This window comes from Aedes albopictus, chromosome 1 (genome assembly GCF_035046485.1).
Source record: "Aedes albopictus strain Foshan chromosome 1, AalbF5, whole genome shotgun sequence".
Lineage (NCBI taxonomy): Eukaryota > Metazoa > Arthropoda > Insecta > Diptera > Culicidae > Aedes > Aedes albopictus.
In genome coordinates this window covers 291,229,203-291,249,810 of record NC_085136.1, presented here as the reverse complement: position 1 = coordinate 291,249,810, position 20,608 = coordinate 291,229,203, and the positions used below count along the sequence as shown (strand labels likewise).

The 20,608-nt window shown below is 37.8% G+C and overlaps 1 protein-coding gene across 1 annotated transcript in view; it reads left to right on the top strand.

Annotated features, from left to right (window-relative positions):
• Window positions 1-7,447: 7,447 nt before the first annotated feature.
• LOC109623099 (uncharacterized) overlaps window positions 7,448-20,608 on the top strand; it is a gene marked incomplete at its 3' end in the record, with an annotated part of 668,880 nt that continues 655,719 nt past the window's right edge. Inside the window, 1 exon segment of the mRNA XM_062846987.1 lies at window positions 7,448-7,583. Within this exon segment, the coding sequence (XP_062702971.1) occupies window positions 7,572-7,583 (12 nt within the window).

The window sequence follows — 20,608 nt, the reverse complement described above, 5'->3', positions numbered from 1 at the left end:
GAAAAATTTATAATAGAAAATAGAAAATCCTGATGGAATTCTAACTTCATTTCCAACAGAATTTCCTAATAAATTTCTTGAATATCTTTAGCGGAAAACCCGGACAAATTTTTAGCCAATTTCTTATTAATTTTTTCTCTGAAATCTATGGATTTTATCAGGAGGTCACCATGGAGTCTTCCTTATTTCAACAAGCAAATTTCTTAAATCAAAAAACTTGGACTGAAACTTTTTTAAATAATCAACATTTCTGAAAAATGTTTCAACAGTTTTGGTGTCTGATTTGGGAAAGCGTAAGCTGTCTAAAATGAAACTCAAGAGTTTCAAAACTTCGCTTAGAGTTCAATCGAAGATTTTCTTCAGGATTTCCGGTAATTTTTCATAAACAATTGCACAACAAAATAAATGTTAGTAAGTTTTGAAGGCAAAATTAAAATTTGATAAAAATCTGGACAAATAGTTGCAGTCTTTTTCAAAAGAATCTCAACATATCACATATAAACAGAAGAAAGGAAATAATTCAAAGTTCTTATGACAAAAATCAAATCAAGAGAAGTTTATTGCACTATTTGTTTTTCGTCCATTTTTTCCGTAAAGTGAAATTTTGTGGGGGCCCCTGAAATGTGGGGGCCCGGGGCCCTGGCCCCCCTGCCCCCCTAAATCCAGCAGTGCTTCCAGGGATCAGGAAAGAACTCCTCCAAATTGCTGGGATGATTCTGCCAAATTGATAGGAGTTCTGAGAGGACCTCTCCAATAGTTTTGGTAGAAACTCTATGCTTGTTCCTGTATTATGGGTTGAACTCTACAAGGACCTTGGGAAGCTCTTCTAGGTTTTAAGAAAAACTTTCACAGAATGCTAAAGGAAAAACTCCAAGGGTTCTGGAAGGAACTTCTCCAGAGCTCTAAGATGAATGCTTTCAAAGTTCTGGAAAGCACTCTTCCAAAGTTCTGGGACACTCCAAAACTTCTTTATAAACTACCCTACAATTCTAGGATATTGTTTTTTCGAAGTTCTGGGAAGAAACTCTCTCAGAGCTCAGAGACAAACTCTCCCAGAGTTGTGGGAGAAACTCTCCCAGAGTGGTAGGAGAAATTCTCCCAAAGTTCTTAGAGAAACTCTCTCAGAGATCTGATAGTTCCGTTAGAAACTCTTTCAGTGTTCGGGAAGAAGCTCTCCCAGAGTTCTGCTAGAAGCTATTTCTGAGTTATGGAAGAAACATTCCCGGAGTTTTGGGTGAAACTGTTCGAAAATATTGGGGAAAACACTCGCAAAATTCTGAGAAAAACTATCCCAGAATTCTGAGAAAAACTGTCTCAGCGTTCTGGAAAAAAAGTTCTGGGAGAAACTTTGTCGGAGTTCTGGGAAACACTCTCAGATTTCTAAGAGAAACTCTCCCTGATTTCTAAGAGAGTTCTGCGATCTACAGTTCTGCGAGAAACACTGCGAGAAGCCTTCTTGGAGCTTCAGAAGGATTCTTCTCAGAGTTCCGGGAGGAACTTTCCTAGAATTCTGGGAGAAACTCTCCCAGCGCTCAGGAAGCAACTCTTCTAGAGTTCCGAAGAATTCTAAGAGGAGCTTTGCCAGAGTTCTGGGAGGAATTCTCCTAGCCTAGAGTATAAGGAGGAACTTTCCAAGAGTTTTGAGAGCAACTTTATCAGAGTTCTGGGGTGAACTCTCCCAACGATCTGGGAGATACTCTTCAGGAGCTCTGAATGAAACTGAAACAAAAGTGTTCTGGGAGGAGCTCCGGAAGAAACTACGCCACAGTTCTAGGAAATATTCCTCCACAGTTCTGGGAGAAAATCATTCAGAGTTTTGAGACGAACTCTTTACCAGAATACTCTTCCAAAGCTCTTAAAGGGATTTCATGAGATGAACTTTTACATAGCTTAGGGAGAAACTATCCCATAGTACTAGAAAAAAGCCTCCCCGCGTTCTTGTCACCCACTCTAAGTTGCACGCTTTTTTTTCAAAAGGTGATAAAGTCGCCGATTTTGATAGGCCAGCAGCAGCTTTCCAATCAGTTTGTACTTTGCTGAGTTATCCTACTCTTTTCATCAGAGCTGGCCGAACTACGGCGGACTATGGATATTACTGATAAATCAACTTTGTAATTCAGCTTAGCTTAGCTTAGACTGACTGCACATATCTATGGTTGCTACTCCGTGATTGACTCGAACCAATGACAGTTGCACAATGAATCAACTGAATAATTGACTGGGAGTGGTCAACATTCTCACTGTGCACGCTTCAGAGGCTCTCTTTAACAGTACAATAACGACGCCGGCCACGTCCTTGCAGTCAGGTTGGAAGAGTGAAGGAATGTTAATAGCAACCTTTGTTATGTGAAAGTTGGCGTTTACCGCACGTCTCCACCAAAGGCTGCAGGAAGGAGTGATTGTTAGTAGGGCAGGTATCGTTGGGTCAGGATTCACTTCGATAAGTAATATGACCTTTTGGAGTTGCAGTATGCCGTGCAAACTGCAGTGATGTTGTTCGCTTCACGCGGAAAGCAAACAACCAACCACCCTCGTCAGGTGATTGCTCAATATTAATAAATCAACTTTGTAATTCAGTTTAAAAATCCAAATGAGCACTTAGTAGAATGATATTTGAAAAAGTTCACACAAACACATTACGAATTTAGTAATGACTTGTAAATAAGTTGAAATGATAGTGATCTAGAGTGCCTGTCAACATCGAATCTTTCACAGAAATTGACGTTTTTGTATTTCACAGCCTTTTATAAAACTAAAGATTATCGGGCCCTAAAGTTAAATACTTTAACTCTCCAAAAGTTCAGAGAAGAACTCTTCTACAATTCTAAGAAGAACTCTTCCACAGTTCTGAGAAGATCTCTCCCAGAGATTTTGCCAAAGTTATTAGAAGAACTATCCCAAAGTTCTGAGAAGAACTCTTCTGAAATTCTGAGAAAAACTTTTCCACAGTTCTAAGAAGAACTCTCCCACGGTCCTGAGAAGAACTCTCCCAGAGTTATGTAAATAATTCTCCCAGAGTTCTGAGAAAAACACTCCAAGAGTTCTTAGATGAACTCTCCCACAGTTCTGAGAAATTTTTTTCTATAGTTCTGAGAATTCCCAGAATTCTTAGAAGCACTCTTCCACAGTTCTGAGAAGAACTTTTCCAGAGTTCTGAGAAAACTTTCCTAGAGTTCTGAAAAAAATTTTCCCATAGTTCTGAGAAGAACTCTCCCAGAGTTCTGAGATGAACTCTTCCACAGTTTTAAGAAGAACTCTCACAGTTCTGAGAAGAACTCTCCCACAGTTCTGAGTAGAACTTTCTCAGAATTCAGAGAAGAAATCTCCCTGAGTTTTGAGAAAAACTTTCCCACAGTTCTGAGAAAAACTCCCCCAGAGTTATGAGAAGAACTTTTCCAGAGTTCTGAAAGAATTATCCCAGAGCTCTGAGAAGAACTCTCCCAAAGTTCTAAAAAGAACTCTCCCAGAGTTCTTGCCAGAGTTCTTAGAAGAACTCTCCCAGTTCTGAGAAAAACTCTCCCACAGAAGAACTTCCCCAAAGTTCTGAGAAGAACTCTTTCAGAGTTCTGAGAAGAACTCTCCCACAGTTCTGAGAAAAACTTTCCCAGAGTTCTTGCTCAGAGTTCTTAGAAGAACCCTCCCAGAGTTCTGAGAAGAACTCTCTCAGAGCTCTAAGAAGAACTCTCTCAGAGTTCTTGCCACAAACGAAAAACTTGATGTACACAGCGCAACGAGTAACTTTCACGCAGCAATCAAAAATACAAAAGAATTTTCACGCAAATTTTGTGTAACACCGGATCAGCACATTTTTGTGTTGATCCAGTCGTACACAAATATGAGTGAAAAATCCTTTGTCTTTTTGCTCGCTGCGTGAAAGTTACTCGTGCGCTGTGTTGTTTCATTTAAGGGTGCAGTTCTTAGAAAAACTCTTCCACAAATAGAGAAAAATTCTCTCACAGTTCTGAGAAGAACTTTCCTATAGGCATGAGAAGAACTCTTGCACAGTTCTGAAAAGAACGCTCCCACAGTTCTGAGAAGAACTTTCCCAGAGTTCTTAGAAGAACTCAACCAGAGTTCTGAGACAAACTCTCCCAGAGTTCTGGGAAAAACTCTTCTAGAGTTCTGAGGAGAACTGTCCCACAGTTTTGAGTAGAACTCTCCAAGAGCTCTGAGAAGAATTCTTCCTAAGAACTCTCCCAGAGTTCTGAGAAAAACTCTTCTAGAATTAAGTGTGGAATTGCATTAGTTAAAAAACACAATAATAAAATTTTTATAAAAAATCTTCTAAAATTTTGAGAAGAACCCACAGTTTTGAGAAAAACTTTCCTAGAGAAGAAGACTCGTAAAGTTCTGAGATGAATTTTCCCAAAGTTCTGAGAAAAACACTTCCAGTGTTCTGAGAAGCGCCCTTCTATTGTTCTGAGAAGAACTTTTTCAGTGTTCTGAGAAATACTTTTCCAGCTCCATTCAAAACGGAACTCTCTCTGAGTTCTGAGAGAAACTGTTCCTCAGTTCTGAGACGAACTCTTCCACAGTTACGGGAGAAGCACTTCCAGCGTTCTAGGTTGAATTTTCCCAGCGATCTTTGAGAAATTTTTCGATAATCTGAAGCAAACTCTCCCAATGATCTGGGAGAAACTGTCCAGTGACCTCTTCCAGGGATCTAAAAAAATCGTGCAGTAATCTGAGAGCAAATCTCCTAGCGATCAGAATGAAATCTGAGACAAACTCTGCCAACTCTGGCATTATGTACTACAGTTTCTCAACGTACTGGGAGCAACTCTCCTGGAAATTCTTAGGAGGAGGAAAACAAACCTCTGAATACTACTGATATCCTTAGATAATCCACCGATCATATTTCGCCTCACCTGGTTTACACCACCTGCAATGGCCGCCCAGCATATCCTTCTGCGGCATCTGGCGGTGAGTAACGAAACTGTTGGCTTCGTTACTCCACAGTGGGTGTTGGCAGAATGGTGTCTATGTTGAGACGAATAAGGCGTCTATGTTCAGACAGATAAGACCCAGTAGGGTTTTTGTCCCCATTCCCGGCACTACAGGTAAACAAAATTGTGCATTACCTAACGAAACAACAGTTTTCATTCACTTCTTCCATCTGAATCAGATACCTTAAGGTCCCATTAGACATGACAAATATTTGGCCAAACAAGCCCAACAAATGACCAACACAACGTGAATCATAGCAACCTTTGGATAAATGTCGGACTTCAATAAGGCAATCCATGACGACTTTTCGCGATGGGGGTAACAGCCAAAAATATAAACACAGTACTACTTGACAAAATTTCGTCAAGTATCGTCGGTGCTTAACAAATTCCTTTGTGTTCAGCTGTCACCCCGATCATCAAATGTTGAGATAATTCCATATTCTGAATCTGCATGCCAAACTTAGCCGAAATCCAAATTTTCATGAATTTTGGTGCCCGGGAACCGATTTAAAAATCAATTTGAAGTTTGTATGGGAGCGATTTGTCGAAACACCCCTCATCGTATTTTAAACTGGGCGGAGCTGTCAAGCAGTTTTCCAGCTGTCAAAAGGTGATTGTAAAAAATCTCTTTGAAATTGATTTTAGGTACCAACATAAGTGCTAAAAATCAGAAAAAAATCATAGTGGCTCAGAAAAAGGTGCTCTTTCGTATAAAATTTAAAAAATCAAAACATTTTTTTAAATTTAAAAACCCAATTGTTGGAAAACAGGAAAGCTTTTTGTAAAAGGATAGTGGACTAAAACCAACAATGATTTGGCAAGGCAACTTTTTGTGTTCACTTCAAGTGCTTGAGTACCTTCTTCACCGAGAAAATTCAATTTTACTACCACACAAAAAAGACTCATCTATAGTATTTTTAGTTGGGAACAGAGTTAAAAATTTTCATTTTCAATGAGTGAAATTCAACGTAAATTTTGAAAATTCTCAACTGAGGGATCAAAATAAAATTCATTTTGGCGAATGAATTTTTTCACCTATTCATTCATTTTTCTGTCACTGACAATTTTCACTGAGAAATATAACTTGACCGTAACTCTCGATTATACTTCCAATCACCTCAAAACTTGTGTATATCAGTTAATTAGAATATTAGTTATGTACTCTATTTGTCCATTAAGTCGGATTGTGCGTCTGGCAACAGAAATTGGTCTTCTTACGACGTGCGAAAACATATTCGTGACAGAGAATTGAATGAAAAAAGAGAGGCACTCAGCTGACAATGAATGTGACCAAACACGAATGAAAATCTGAGAATGTCAATCTTCACTTTCCATCTTCGATTTTTTTACTCTCTGGTTGGGAATGTCAATCTATTTGGGAGAAACTCTGCCATCGTTCAAAACTTCAACCTCAGATATCTGGAAGAACGTTGCTGATTCTGGGCTAATTCTCATAGCACTATTGGAAATTCCCTGGGGGATCGCGACCCACAGTTTGGGAAACCATGGTTATTATGTTCTAGAGAAGACTCAGCAGCAGTGAAACACTTTTTCCTTTTCTAAAAGGAAGCTAGCAACACATTTCTTTATCATGTTCACAGATAGCCTCTTCATGACACAAACTCAAACTCGTTGAAGAGTTGATTCACTTATGCGAGATTATCGCTTTCGGTAATGTATTCAAATCAGTTATTTTATCTTTATGAGTGTTGCTTTTGACCTAGGCTAGTTCTTCGGTCAGGTATTCAAATCAGTCTATCAAGCCCTCTGTTTTTTTAACGTTTATGATCAATTCCATAAATGAGGATGTTTTACGACCATTCCATTTTTTAATGCTCTTACAAAGTCATCTCCTTTGGAAACGTCTTCATAAATTTGGATCATGTGTTAACTATAAAGTTCTCTTATGAAAAAGACTTGGAAAGCCTCGTCAAAGCATAAGTATACTTACATTGAAGACAAGAAATCCCTAAATTAGGTACTCTTATACTAACTTTTAACATTAGATGCTGGGGTCAATATGACCCAGACAAGTACACTGAACGTATACAACGCCAGCGTGGGGCGTCTAACCTAACATTCTATGAAGGTAAAGTTCATTTTAGTCTCAATCGTGTGTGACCATTCTAAGTGTCAACATCGTCGTTGTAATTTCAATCCAACGGCTAGCGAATGTCAATTTTTCCCTCTGGTAGAACGTGGTAAACTCGTTTGTAGTAAAACGTGACCAAGCTTCGATGCACGCAGTGTTCAAATTTGAATTCTAGGATCTAACGGTTCATATCTAGTACGGAGAAACGTCGTATTTACGTCGTCAGTCTAACGAGAATACTAAAAACCTAGTTAGTGTACTGTTTATGTTCTAAGTGAAAACGGAGAAAACCCAAGTATCGCTGGTGCAGATTTCGCCCAACAACAAATACTCAAAACAACACCCCCGGTATACCTGCGCGCGCGCGAACACATCGCACATAGACACATATGGTGGCAACAATTTTTGTTTGCTCTTGCTTTCAGAGTGCTGTGGCGTTGCTAAAATGGAGGCAACGAGAACTGCCCGGAGATAGGGCCACCGGCGGAAAGTCATCAAAGTATTGTTCCAACGGACGCAGCAGACGGAGAATGGACGTTCCGGTAAGTGTTTACGGTGTACCTTTACCCAAAATAATAAGCGGTTCAAGTGCTGATCTGATGATGTGCCAATCTGCGTCCGAAAAAGAGAGACATCACATTCGTTCTGAGAGTTACCACCCGCGTTGATTCGAATCTCTAGGTGAAGGGGATGTTATCGCAATTGTACCTATGTACGTACGACGAAGACGAACAACCAAGCTGAACTTTCCTACTCTGGGTAGTGATCGAAAGTTATGAAGTCGTTATTGTTCAAGTACTTTGTGCGCCGGGACCACACATCGCGAGCGAGCAGGTCTTTATTGCAGTCGCCTCGCCGATCGCATTTAAATTGACGACGACGGCGATGGCGTGGCGTAGGCCTACCCACTCGCATATATGATTAAAGTGTTTAATATGGGGCACACGATTAAGTCGAAACCTACCGCGATTCCTATACGTTCCCCGCCGCTTTGTTCCGCGCTGTCCAGCAGTTTTGAAGGCGAAGCCACCGCGTGTGGTTTGGATGAACTTTTGTTGGATTGAAAGCCTCAAGAGAGGAGGAGACCAAAATCCCGTTTTCATATGTGCCCCCGAAAAGGTTAAGTGATGGTACTAAAGAGTTAATTGCGGGCTTCGTGGCGGCATTTTTTCAGGATTGTTTTAAACCAAGCAATTATCGATTTTAATTTGGTACCATTTATCAGTTTACTTTTCCAGTAAGAAATTATCATTGCGAATCTTCGTCGATATGCTTAAAATGCTTCTGGATATCGATGCGATGCCTTTCGAAGGCTGCTATAGCGCCTCATTTTTCGCTTTCACTGTTAAAAGAGTTTTAATGTTTCATTGGTATCTGTATGAACAATCAAATTACTGTTTAGCTATTCAGGCTCATATTTGCTTCGTTGTGCAATCTTTAAGCGCTTTGAAGCAGTTTGATAACACTTGTTGATAGTAGAAGAACAAAAAAAAACAACATCTAGTTTAAGCATGGGAAACACTCACTCAATTATAGTGTTACTCTCACTCACATCCACACACACAATTAGAATCGAGTGTGTTCTTCCCAATCAATCAAATTCTTTTCACTTCCATTGCATGTCCTGCTTCGGCTTCCTCGCCGGGGCGTCGAACGAGAAACAGCTGAGTGAATTTATACCGAATTTGAGTGTCGAAGGCGAACGAAGTAATAACGAACGATTGCTTACATTCTTATCCGATCGGGAGTGTAATCGGTGAGCGCTCATTGAGCGCTCATCCACTGCACAGAGACGAAAAACGAACTAAAACCAATCTTTTAACGCAACTAGTTTCGGTACTTTGTCGAGTGGTTCAGGTCTGGTTCACTTCATATTCAAGTGATATAGGTGTTTAATTTCATATACAAGTAATGCGGATCTGATTCAGTACACATTCAAGTGATTGAGGTCAGGTTCATATCATATGCAAATTATTCAGGTCTGATTCACTTCATATTCATGTCATTATGTTCTGATTTTTTGTTATTCATGAGATTCAGTTCTGATTCACTGCTTATCAAAGTAATTGAGGTCTGATTCACTTCGTATTCAAGTGATTTAGGTCTGGTTCACATCATACTCAAGTGGTTCAGGTCTTATTGACTTCATGCTCAAGTGATACAGGTCTGATTCACTTCATATTCAAACGATTCAGGTCCGATTCACTTTATATACAAGTGATTCATTTCATATGCAAGTGATTCAGGTTCAATTCACTTAATATTCATGTGATTATGTTTTGAGTATTTGTTATTCAAGAGATTCTGGTCTGATTCACTTCATATCGAAGAGATTGAGGTCTAATTCACTTCGTATTCAAGTTATTCAGGTCTGGTTCACATGATACTCAAGTGAATCAGGTCTGATTCACTTCATATTCAAGTGATACAGGTCAGATTCACTTCTTATGCAATTCAGTCAGGCCGGATTTACTTCATCAGGTATGTTTCTTCATTTTCAAATGATTCAGGTCCGTTTCACTTCATATTCTGTACAGACGAACCATCCAAGGGCTGAAAGTATTATAAAGATAAATCAATCAACTTCATATTCAAATGATTCAGGTTCAATTCAATTCATATTCAAGTGGTCCAGGTCTGCTTCAATTCATATTTAGGTTTTTCAGGTCTGATTAACTTCATATTCGAGTGATTCAGTTACGATTGGAGCCCATATAGCCGAGGTGGTAAACGCACGGGTATTCAGCATGACCATGCTGAGGGTGACGGGTTCGATTCCCGGTCGGTCCAGGATCTTTTCGTAAAGGAAGTTTCCTTGACTTCCTTGGGCATAGAGTATCTTCGTGCCTGCCACACGATATACACATGCAAAATGGTCATTGGCAGAGGAAGCTCTCAGTTAAAAACTGTGGAAGTGCTCATAGAACACTAAGCTGAGAAGCAGGCTTTGTCCCAGTGAGGACGTTACGCCAAGAAGAGGAGGAGAGGAGGAGGTACGATTCACTTCATGATCAAGTGATTCAGGTCTAACTCTATTCAAATTCAAGTGTTTCAAATCTGATTCCCTTCATATTAAATTTATACAGGTCAGGTTAATTTTTATTCTAATGATCCAGATTTAATTTTTATTTTTTATCTTATAAATATCGCGAAGTAGATCTTATAAAACACCTTCAAATTAGCATACTCACTAGCCCCACCTAGCAGCAGAACAATGAACTGAACTGTTTACATTCAGGATGGCTTTCTAAACAACTGCTGACTTTGAGACCCCCTAAATTTGTGTATGGATCATCCATCATGCTTTGCTGATCTTTCCTCTCTCTTCAAAGTGTGACGTAATTTATGGAATTCATAAAGTAATCCAATGATTTTCAGAAATCCCTTCATCGATTCCTTCAAAATTTTTTTCGAAGATTCTTTAATAAATTTCTTCGTGACTCCATGCAGGTATTCCTCCAGAGATTTATACAGAGATTCTTTCAGAAGTCTCCGGGTATTCTTGCAGAAAATCCAGTTTATTTGTTGCATCACTTTTTTTCTTTTTTTTTATTTGTATTAACGAGATTTTTAGCCCTAGGCTAGTTTACCTCGGGATCCACGCTTTACTTTCCTTCCGCAGGAAGAACTCACATTTTATGAGTTTGTCGGGAGTGGGATTCGATACCAGGTCCTCGGCGTGATTGTCAAGTGTTTTAACCATCACACCAGGTCCGCTCCACGCACTTTTTTTCTGATATTTAAAAAAAAATTCAAATTCTCATCAAAGTTGTTCTGTGTGACAAAATACTTGTTTCTTCCAATATTGTAGCTTTAAAATTTCTTGAGTTATAAATAAAAAAAAAACATTTTCACATATTGGTAACATTCTACGGATAACAAATGGGCAATATTCTTTAACTAAATATCAAAAAAGTTCGTAATAGATATAAACTTTCAAAACTTTGAAAAGTATATATGTTTAGAGTTGGCTCACAAAAATTACTTTTATCACCAAAAGTTGGGCAGACTGCCAAACAAACGGCAATGACATCTGTTGATGTAACTTTACGGTGAAAACACAGTCCTTGGAGTTGCTGAACTGCGCAGCTTCAAAGCTGCAAATTTATTCCAAATGTAATACATATTTATACTCTATTTTATAACTTACATACATTTCTGTATTATCTGGGTGATTTCCCGGCTACTGTTCCAACTAAAACAACTAATTAAACAAGCCCCTTTACTACAGGGGTTTCTTCTCTGCTTACTACGCATGCGAAGAGAACTAAACTGACTGGATTCAGAACAATAGAAGTGAAATTCAATACGTGCTGTCCACAAATTATTGCGTGCGGTTCTCGAGCAAACCTAATTATATTGGATTATAAACCATTGATGATTGTTGAACATTCAGGGGTTCTCAAATTAAAAGTCGGTTGTTTCAACAGCTTTATCAGCATACTACGTAACGCAGTAGTTACGGCAACAACATCTACAACTTTTTTTCTAATTAACATCACAAATTTGGGCCTTGGGAAAAATAATAAATCCTAACGAAATTAAATTTCCCAAACAAATTTGTTACCGGAACGCTAGGAAATTCTAAACTTTCTTCATTTTTTTTTAAATTCATATTTTTTTGATCGTGAAACCTTCAGGTATTTCTGGAACTAGATGATTGACAACTCTGCCAAACTGTTGCAAAACTTGAACTATTTCAGATGAAACGAAAGGTTTCGCGGAATTAGTGACTCAAGGAATCTATTTAGCACTACCTTCTAGGATTTTTTCGGGAATTTTCTTATGACTCTTGCAGAAATGTCACCACGGATTCTTTCTGAAAGTTCTTCAGAAATATTTTATCAGAAATTCTTCCTTGTTTTGTTTCAGAAATTTACCTAGAGCTTTTTCATAAAATCATCTGTGATTTTTTCAGAAATTTTTCCAAGGGCTTCTCCAGGAATCCCTTGCAAAGTTTTGGCAGGGAAGAAATTTCTAGAAGATTTCTTTTTGGTATAAATCCTGATCCGAAGAAACCGGAAATTCTCTAAAACAATTGCTAAAGTAACATTTGGAAGAGTTTCTACAGGAATCTCTTGGGAATACCTTGAGGAACTCCTTTAGATGGATCTGCAAATTTCTGTATAAAAAAATGAGAATAAAATCTTAAGCAATCTTTGGAGGAGTTTCCAGAAGAACCCCTTGACATAGCTCTGGAAGAATTCCTAAAAGAATTCATGGGATACATTTGGAGGAATTGAAGGCAACATTACTGGAGCAGTTTTTTTTTTTAATCCTGAAGAGAATTTTAGAGGATACTCTTGAGAAATTGCTGAAGTCAACCTTGCAAAAAATCTGGAGGACTCCTTGAATTGATTTCAGCAGGAATTCGAGCAAAAACTGCAGGCAAACATATAGTAGGAGTTTTTGAATAAATCCATAAATACATATCTAAAGGGATTCCTGGAGGATGTTCAGAAGGAAACCCTGGATGAACCGCTGGAGATAGTTCTGGAAGAGTTCTTAAAACAATTTCTTACAAAATATCTGAAAATATATAAAGATATAAAGGGACAAAAACTCTTAAAATATTTTCTTAAATAATCGCTAGAGGAATTTTCGATGGAAACCATGCAGAATTTTGAAACAAATGTGGAAGAATTCCTGAAGAAATCACTAAACTATGATTCTGAAGAAATTGAACCCGAAGGAATCTTTAAAAGAACGTTCGGAACTGTGGAAGAATGGTCTGCAGTTATTCAATGAATATTTTCTTGAGATATTCCTGGAGAAACGACAAGAAATTAATCCGGGGGAGAATATCAGAAAGAATCGCTGAAAGGATTCCTGAAGGGTCCCCGAGAAAATTCAGGAAGACTCGCTTAGAAAGGTCTCAATGAATCTAAAGAGAAGTTGGTGGTGCAATCCGTGGTAGCATATTTCAGGAACTTCTGAGACGAATATCGTGAAAACTTTCCAGAGTAATTTTTGAAGCAATGACTGAGAGAATCTGCGGAGGAATTTCAGAAAGGACCATCTAGAAGAGCCCCAAACAATTTTGGAAAGCATTCCTGCAAAACGAAAAATCTGGATTTCTGTAGGAATCGCTGGAGAAATTTCGGGGTACTCGGAGAAACCTGCAAGTATTTTTGCGGAATTTCTTGAAAGTTTTTTTTAGGTATTACTGAAAAATCAACTGAAGTTATCTATGAACGTATGAAACGTATGAACGATTTGCTAGAGGAACTCCTCTACAATCTGTGAAGGAATTTCTGGAGATATTTCTTAAGCGATTCCTGGAAAAATCTAAAAAAAATCTGGAGAAAATTCCAAAGAATCTTCTTAGAGGAATTTTTTGAGAAATTATAACATAAATTTCAGAAAGGAATCTCCAAACCACTCCAAGACTCAATTTTTATTACACAATCATAAATTTTGAGCTGCTGAACGATAGCAACATATGTTTTTAAAGAAATTTTCCAGTTCCGGAATAATCGGATTATTGGTCCATGCCCTAGCTGATTCATATTTTACTTTGTAACTTAAGAATAGAGTAAGGTGGGGCAAAAGTTCGACCCTAGTTGAAAATTCATTTTTTTTTTCAAGAAATCGAAGCAGATATAAATAAATGAATACCGTGTGGTGATTCTACCATCCATGAGCTAAAATTTTGCTGAACAAAGTTACGCCAAATGTCTTTTCAATTTTGAGATACAACACTTTTTGTATATGTGTGTCTAATTCGAACTCTTGCCCCACCACTGGGGCAAAAGTTCGAATCTAGTGTTTGTGATATTTTGCTAACCGCTGCACACTATTTCGACACTTCGGTAATTGGAATACATAAAAACAATTATTATTTGATGTTGGAACTGTAATACACTTTAAAGTTCGATCTGGATTTTACCCAAATTAGGGTTAAACTTACTTCACCAAAAAATAGTAGTTTTCCGCCAAATTCAGATAAAACAACATTTTTTTTTCAACTTTGATCGGATTTTCTCACTAATTCCATCATTTTTAGAGATATTATGTACATTTTGCAGAATTTTAGGGTTTTACCTAAAGTTGCCACATGGCTCGAACTCTTGCCCCACAATTCGAACTTTTGCCCCACTATGTGTAAAATATGATTTCCAAATGTTTTTTGCAAAAAGTTATACATGCTAAAGCATCTTCAAAATATACCTAGTTACGCCCCAAAATAAAATATCGAATTCGATTTCGTTACAATTCCATTCCATGCGTCGGAAGGACCATCGCATATTACAATTTTTTGATCCAAAACCAACATTTCGTCATAACTTTTCGAAATATTGATCAATTTTCATAACTTTTGGAGTGAAAGACTCTTTTTCAAAAAGGCTTCGAACAACCTTGACACCCGAAAGATATAATTTGAATTAGGCTCAAAAACTTCAAAAGAAACTTTTGCCCCACTTTACTCTATCGTCCTGATCTCACGTAGCAGTTACTCATACCTTTTCGCTCCTGGGATTTGGTGTTATCTGCGAATTTTGATAGTTGCCGAAATCATAAAACGCGAAGGTAGCAATCTCACTTTTTCTTGAGAGCAAGTACTGAAATCATGCTGTCTGTTCTACTTCTAGAGAAATCCTTTCTAAAGTTTTGCTGTTAAGCTTGCCGAAGCTTCCCAGAGGAGCTTTACAAAGCTTTCCAGAGAAGTAAAACAAAACTTCCAATTGAAGCTTGTTAAAGTTTCCAAGAGAAGCTAACCAAAGCTTTCCAGAGAAGCTTGTCAAATATTTCCCAGAGAAGCTTGCCAAAGTTTCCCAAAGAAGCTTGCCAAAGCTTCCCAGATAAGGTTGCTAAAGCTTCCCTGAGGAGCTTGCCAAATCTTTTCAGAAAAGCTTAAAGAAAATTTCAAGAGAAGCTTGCTGAAGGTTCCACGAAATGCTTGCAAAGCTTTCTAGAGAAGCTTGCGGAAGCTTCACAGCGAAGCTTACTTAAGCTTCCCAGAGATGCTTGCCAAAGCTTCCCAGAGAAGCAGGTCAAAACTTCCCAGAGAAGCTAGCAAAGGTTACCTGAAAAGCTTGTCAAAACTTCCTAGAGAAGCTTACCGAAACTTCTCAGAGAAGCTTGCCAAATATTTCCAAAAAGCTTCCCAAAATTTTCCAGAGAAACTTTCCAAAGCTTTCTAGAGAAGCTTGCCAGAGAAGCTTTCTAAACTATTAACTTTTACAGTTTTTGCTAACGTAAGAACTTCACGACACACACGAGACGCAAAATTTCGCGTCTCGTGCGTGTGTGAAGCTTTCTAAAGTTCCAAAGAAGTTATCCAAAGCTTACAAGAGAAGCTTGTCAAAGCTTCCCAGAGAAGCTTGCCAAAGTTTCCTAGAAAAGCTTGTCAAACCTTTCCAGAGAAGCTAGCCAAAGTTTTCCGGTGAAATTTGCCAATGCTTTCCAGAGAAGCTCTCCAAAAAAGCTTTTCAAAGTTCCAAAGAAGTTATCCAAGGTTTCCTAGAGAAGCTTGCCAATGCTTTCCAAAAAAGCTTTCTAAAGTTCCAAAGAAGTTATCCAAAGTTTCCCAGAACTTCCCACAGAAGCTTATCGAAGCTTTACAAAAAATCTAAGAGAAACTTAGCAGAGCTTCCAATAAAAGCTTGTCGAAGCTTGCCAGAGAAGCTTGCTAAAGTCTTCCCAGAGATACTTGCCAAAGCTTCCCAGAGCAGATAATAGAAGCTTGACAAAGCAACTCAGAAAAGCTTGCTAAAGCTTTCCAGGGAAGCTTTCTATAGCTTTCCAGAGAAGCTTGCCAAAGCTTCCCGGAGCACTTTGCCAATGCTTCTCAAATATGCTTGCAAGAGCTTCGTAGAGAAGCTTGCCAAAGCTTCCCAGAGAAGCTTGTCAAAGCTTCCCAGAGAAGCTTGCCAAAGCTTCCCAGAGAAGCTTGCCAAAGCTTCCCAGAGAAGCTTGCCAAAGCTCCCCAGAGAAGCTAGCAAAAGCTTCCCGAAACTTTCCAGAGAAGCTTGCCAATACTCCCGAGAAAAGCTTGTCAAAGCTTCCCTGAGAAGCTTTCTAAAGCTTTCCACAGAAGTTTGTCAGAGCTTTCCTAGAAAAGTTGCCAAAACTTCCCAAAGCTTCCCAGGGGTGTTTGGCAGAGCTTCCCAAACAAACTTGCTGAAGCTTCTCAGAGGTGCTATCTAAAAAAGCTTCAAAAGCTTCCCAGAAAAGTTTAGGAAAGCTTTTTAAAGATGAAAAGATGGTACGCAAAGCTTTCATGAGAAGCTTGAAAAAGCTTCTCAATGAAGCTGGAAAGATGATGCTTGGGAGAGCTTTGTAAAGAAGTTCGGGTAAGCACCCCAAAGAAACATTGAAAAGGTTCCAAGAGAAGCTTGATAAAGGTTTTCAGTAAAGCTTGACTGTGATTTGAAAAGAACACATGATTGAAAAGCATATTTTCAAGTTTAAAAGTAAACGAAATTATATAAAAAATAGCTCAATCCACTCAGCTTGTGACCCTAATTAGAAAAAAAAATGCTTTAGAAAACCCCCAATGGAGACCATACCACTTGGTCCGATTTAGGGTCATGGTGATGAATGATTGGCTATATTGCCTCATCACATTGTGACCCTCCCCGAAAAACTCAAAAATTGCTTCATCATCACTCTTTTCTCCCAATCGCCGCCGTGACAGAAGGTCCAAAAAAAAAGGTACAGTACAAAAGGTCACTTAAGCACGGGCCTCCCTTTCCGCAATTAAACTTCAAAACCGAGGCTACTAAAACGGAACGACCAAAAATGCTTCTCGACATTGTCGAAGATGAAGACGAAGTTGTTGAAGCACGCGGGGCGGGCAAGCGATGGCAGCAGATAATTGACAAGCCACGGCTGTCATCACCCCATAATCGCCGCGCGAACATCATCCTATACACCGCCTATACCTATGCCTGATGGTTGCTAGTTTAACATGTTAATGGATGTTTCACGAGGTCCCGGTACCTAGTTGTGGAAGAGAAGAAATAAACGCAAAACTCTCACTTTCGGACCCCCTTTACTTGAATGGGTTGCTCCATCGAATCATCGCATTTGCGGAACTCTTTGGAAAGGGATGGAGGCGGCAAAAGCGGAGGAGGGGCCCGAACAAGTGTGCAAACAACTTATTGTACACATGTTTGCGAGTGTTTGCTAAAGGTTCGCGCACGCTACCTGCCCGGCTGGTTGTCATCCCTGCGCTACGGCGTGATTTTTTGTCCGTATTCATGTAAAGAGGGGATGGGTGTAAAATGCATATCTTCGAAGTGCTCCTTCGACCCGTTTTCCACCAATACAATGGTATGTCAGTAAATGTCCATCCTAATCATTGCACATGGCCGGGACCGGAGCAGTCTTGTGCCGCGCGCCATAGACATTTGCATAAAACCTTCGCATGTCGCTCCGATACATGCTCGCGTGCGATTCAGTACCCAAGTAACAATGAATGCTGAACAGTGAGAGTATTAGCTGAACATAGGCTTGTTAATGGTGTCAGTGGCAGAACACAATGATAGCTGAATATTGGTCTGAAGTATGGCTTGTCCAACCTTTTTAATCAGCAATACATAGATGGCTGAATATCAAGTTGAAAAGAATATTATGCATCTGTGTAATCAGCCTCATCAACATACATCATTCCAGAATTAATCATCTGTTGTGCAACCTTTAACCAAATAGTTTTTGACAGCTTACCCAAGCAATGTTTTCGTTAAGTCCACAAAGCTTCTTCAGCCTCAATACACGCTTAGTTCAACTTATGTGCTTGGTAATTCAGACACAACAGGGAATGCTCTCGTTTTCGAGAATATGTATACAAATGTGTGTGGTGAAGGCGCAAAGGTGAGTGACTATGAATCAGGAGATCCGAGTTCAATTCCCAGTTTTTCCATAGATCATTTTATGCATTCCTATGCAACTCTTTTGGGAAGAGAAAACTGCTTATGGTTAGAAAAGCTTACGATAGTGTTTTTTTTATTTTTTAACCCCTATAAATAAATTTGATTGATGACTGATTAAACGCTTATTAAGCCTTAAATCAGCCTTTCAATGAACCTCAAATCAACTAAAGGTTGAATAAAATCATCAAAATGAGATATTTAAGAGCTGAATAAAGAATTGTAGCTCTTGTGTTCAGCTTTTGCTCAAATGAAGGCTGCTTTGAAATAGTTGAGAAAACGTTTGTACAGCTTTAAATTGTTATCTGGGTAAGGAGTGTATCGTAAAGTAGTTGAAAATGTTTACAATAGCATCAAAAATAGTTTAATACAACTTTTAAGTAATTTTATTTTTGGAGATACTGTATAAATCCTTCAAAAAATAAATGGCATTAATGATTTTCTAAAAATGTTCTTTCAACTAGGTTTTTAACCTAGATTACTGAACACATGTTTTTAAATTTTTGCACACCTTCTTAAAAATTGAAATTGCGAAAAAGGTTCGTTAATGTTCGAAAATTGTTAACTTTTTTGAGCAAATATAATAAGCTCCAGAATCCTCATGATATAGGCAAATTATTTTTTTCAAGAAAAATCTCCACTGCATTTAAGCACAATTCTTAAAAATGAAAAAAGGCCATTTTTGAGGAACCCCTTTTTTATATGCTCCACCAAACCATGTTTACGCAAATAAAAAAAAACATAAAATGAAAAATTCGCATTTTTTTCAAATAGGGTATGTTTTTTATTTTATGGACGAGTAAGTTAGAGCAAAAAATGGAAATATATAACCTTTTAAGATATTAAAAGCAGAGCTTCAGAGTTTAACCAAAAAATATACGTTTTTTGGAATGGACCATTTTGTAGATATAGGAGATTTTTCTATCGAAAATATGAATTTTCAAAGTCGGTGTTGAATGATATGTTATGTGTACATAACTGTTAACAATCATCAATATTTTCCAGATTTTTTATCGTACAAATTTTATTCACTACACATTTTTGAAATGATGAAAAACCTTAACAAAATTGCATTTTGTGCAGATTTTTATTTTGTGAGGAGTATTCATTTAACCATATTTTCAATAATACTTAATATTTTCCAAATTTTTTCCAAGCTGTTCTAAACTCAACTATATTGTGAAGATTTCATAGAAGAACCGAAATGAAAAGACCAACCCAGCTTCGAGATAGAGCATCCTGAACATTTTCAACTACTTTCCGATACACTCCTTACCAAGGCTCTCTTCGTGATGTCGTTTCTGATTATTTTCAAAGAGGTCGCATTTTACCCACTCTTCCCAACATCAACAACGATAGGTTGAGGAGTCCGCACGGAAAGTACTTATCTGCTTCTGAGCGATTCCAAGCAACAGCATCAAAATTAAGGAAAATTTTTAATTCATGATTTTCTATTGAACTGAAACTTTGCACAGTTTTTCAGTTCCATCTAAATCGCCATTTTTCGATATCAAATTTTTATTTAGAGCCACGACTAACTTTTCAAAAGGGTGTATGTGAAAATGGTTCAAAAATATTCAAAAATATGCACAGCAAAAACGGATTGTTCGATTGTTATGAATTTTTCAGCAAAGTTAGATAGCTAAATGGTGATTTCTAAGAAAATATACACTGTGAAAAAAAATCTATTTTATCATTGAAAAACATCATTTTTGTCACAAAAACTCAAATATCTCAAAACCCTATCTTTTTACCAACTTGAATTTTTTAGGGAAAACGGTCCATTGTATTAGCAATCTACCATAAAAATTTGGTGATGGTAAACTAATAAACAAAAAAGTTATAACATTTCAAAAATTTCACAATTTTTACATTTAGTAAAAAAAATTTTTCTGTGTAAATTATTTCGGCCGGGAATCGCGATTTGATGCTGATTTTATTGTTCAGCAAAGTTAGATAACTAAATGGCGATTCCTAAGAAAATATACACTGTGAAAAAAATCTTTTTTAACATTAAAAAATATCATTTTTGTCACAAAAACTCAAATATCTCAAAACCCTATCTTTTTACCAACGTAATTTTTTAGAGAAAACGGTCCATTGTATTAGCAATCTACCATGAAAATAAACAAAAAAGTTATGACAATTCAAACATTTCACAATTTTCACATTTAGTAATAATTTTTTTTAGTGTAAATTATTTCGGCCGGAAATTGAAGTTTGATGCTGATTTTATTGTTAATGGCCTTGCGTGAGTAAAACAAGTTGTTTTTATTATATATTATATATACATATAATATAATATACTATGTACCGTAATGTTCTGATTTTATCACGCCCTCCGCGCATTAGTCGTTTATTCATTAATTTGCTGTTACATTTGAGGACAAGTGTTTTCCCTCTTCTTCAAGATGAATGTTGAAAGCGTGTTTTGCAACGTTAAAAATATTGAAATGGGTATAGATGTTGAAGAATATTACAGGGCATTTTTGAAAAGGGGCGTAATTAAATTGTTTAAACAGATGTCGCTGATGGCAATTTCTCAGTTGTTGTCGTTTTCGAACTTCCTGCGCCCTGCTTTACCGATGATATACAGATGGCTCGTTTGTCAAATTCTAGACGGCAGGACGTGCAAATGCGTAATTTTGTACACAATGTGGACATTTGGGCATAACCAGTCTCTTTCAGTTTAT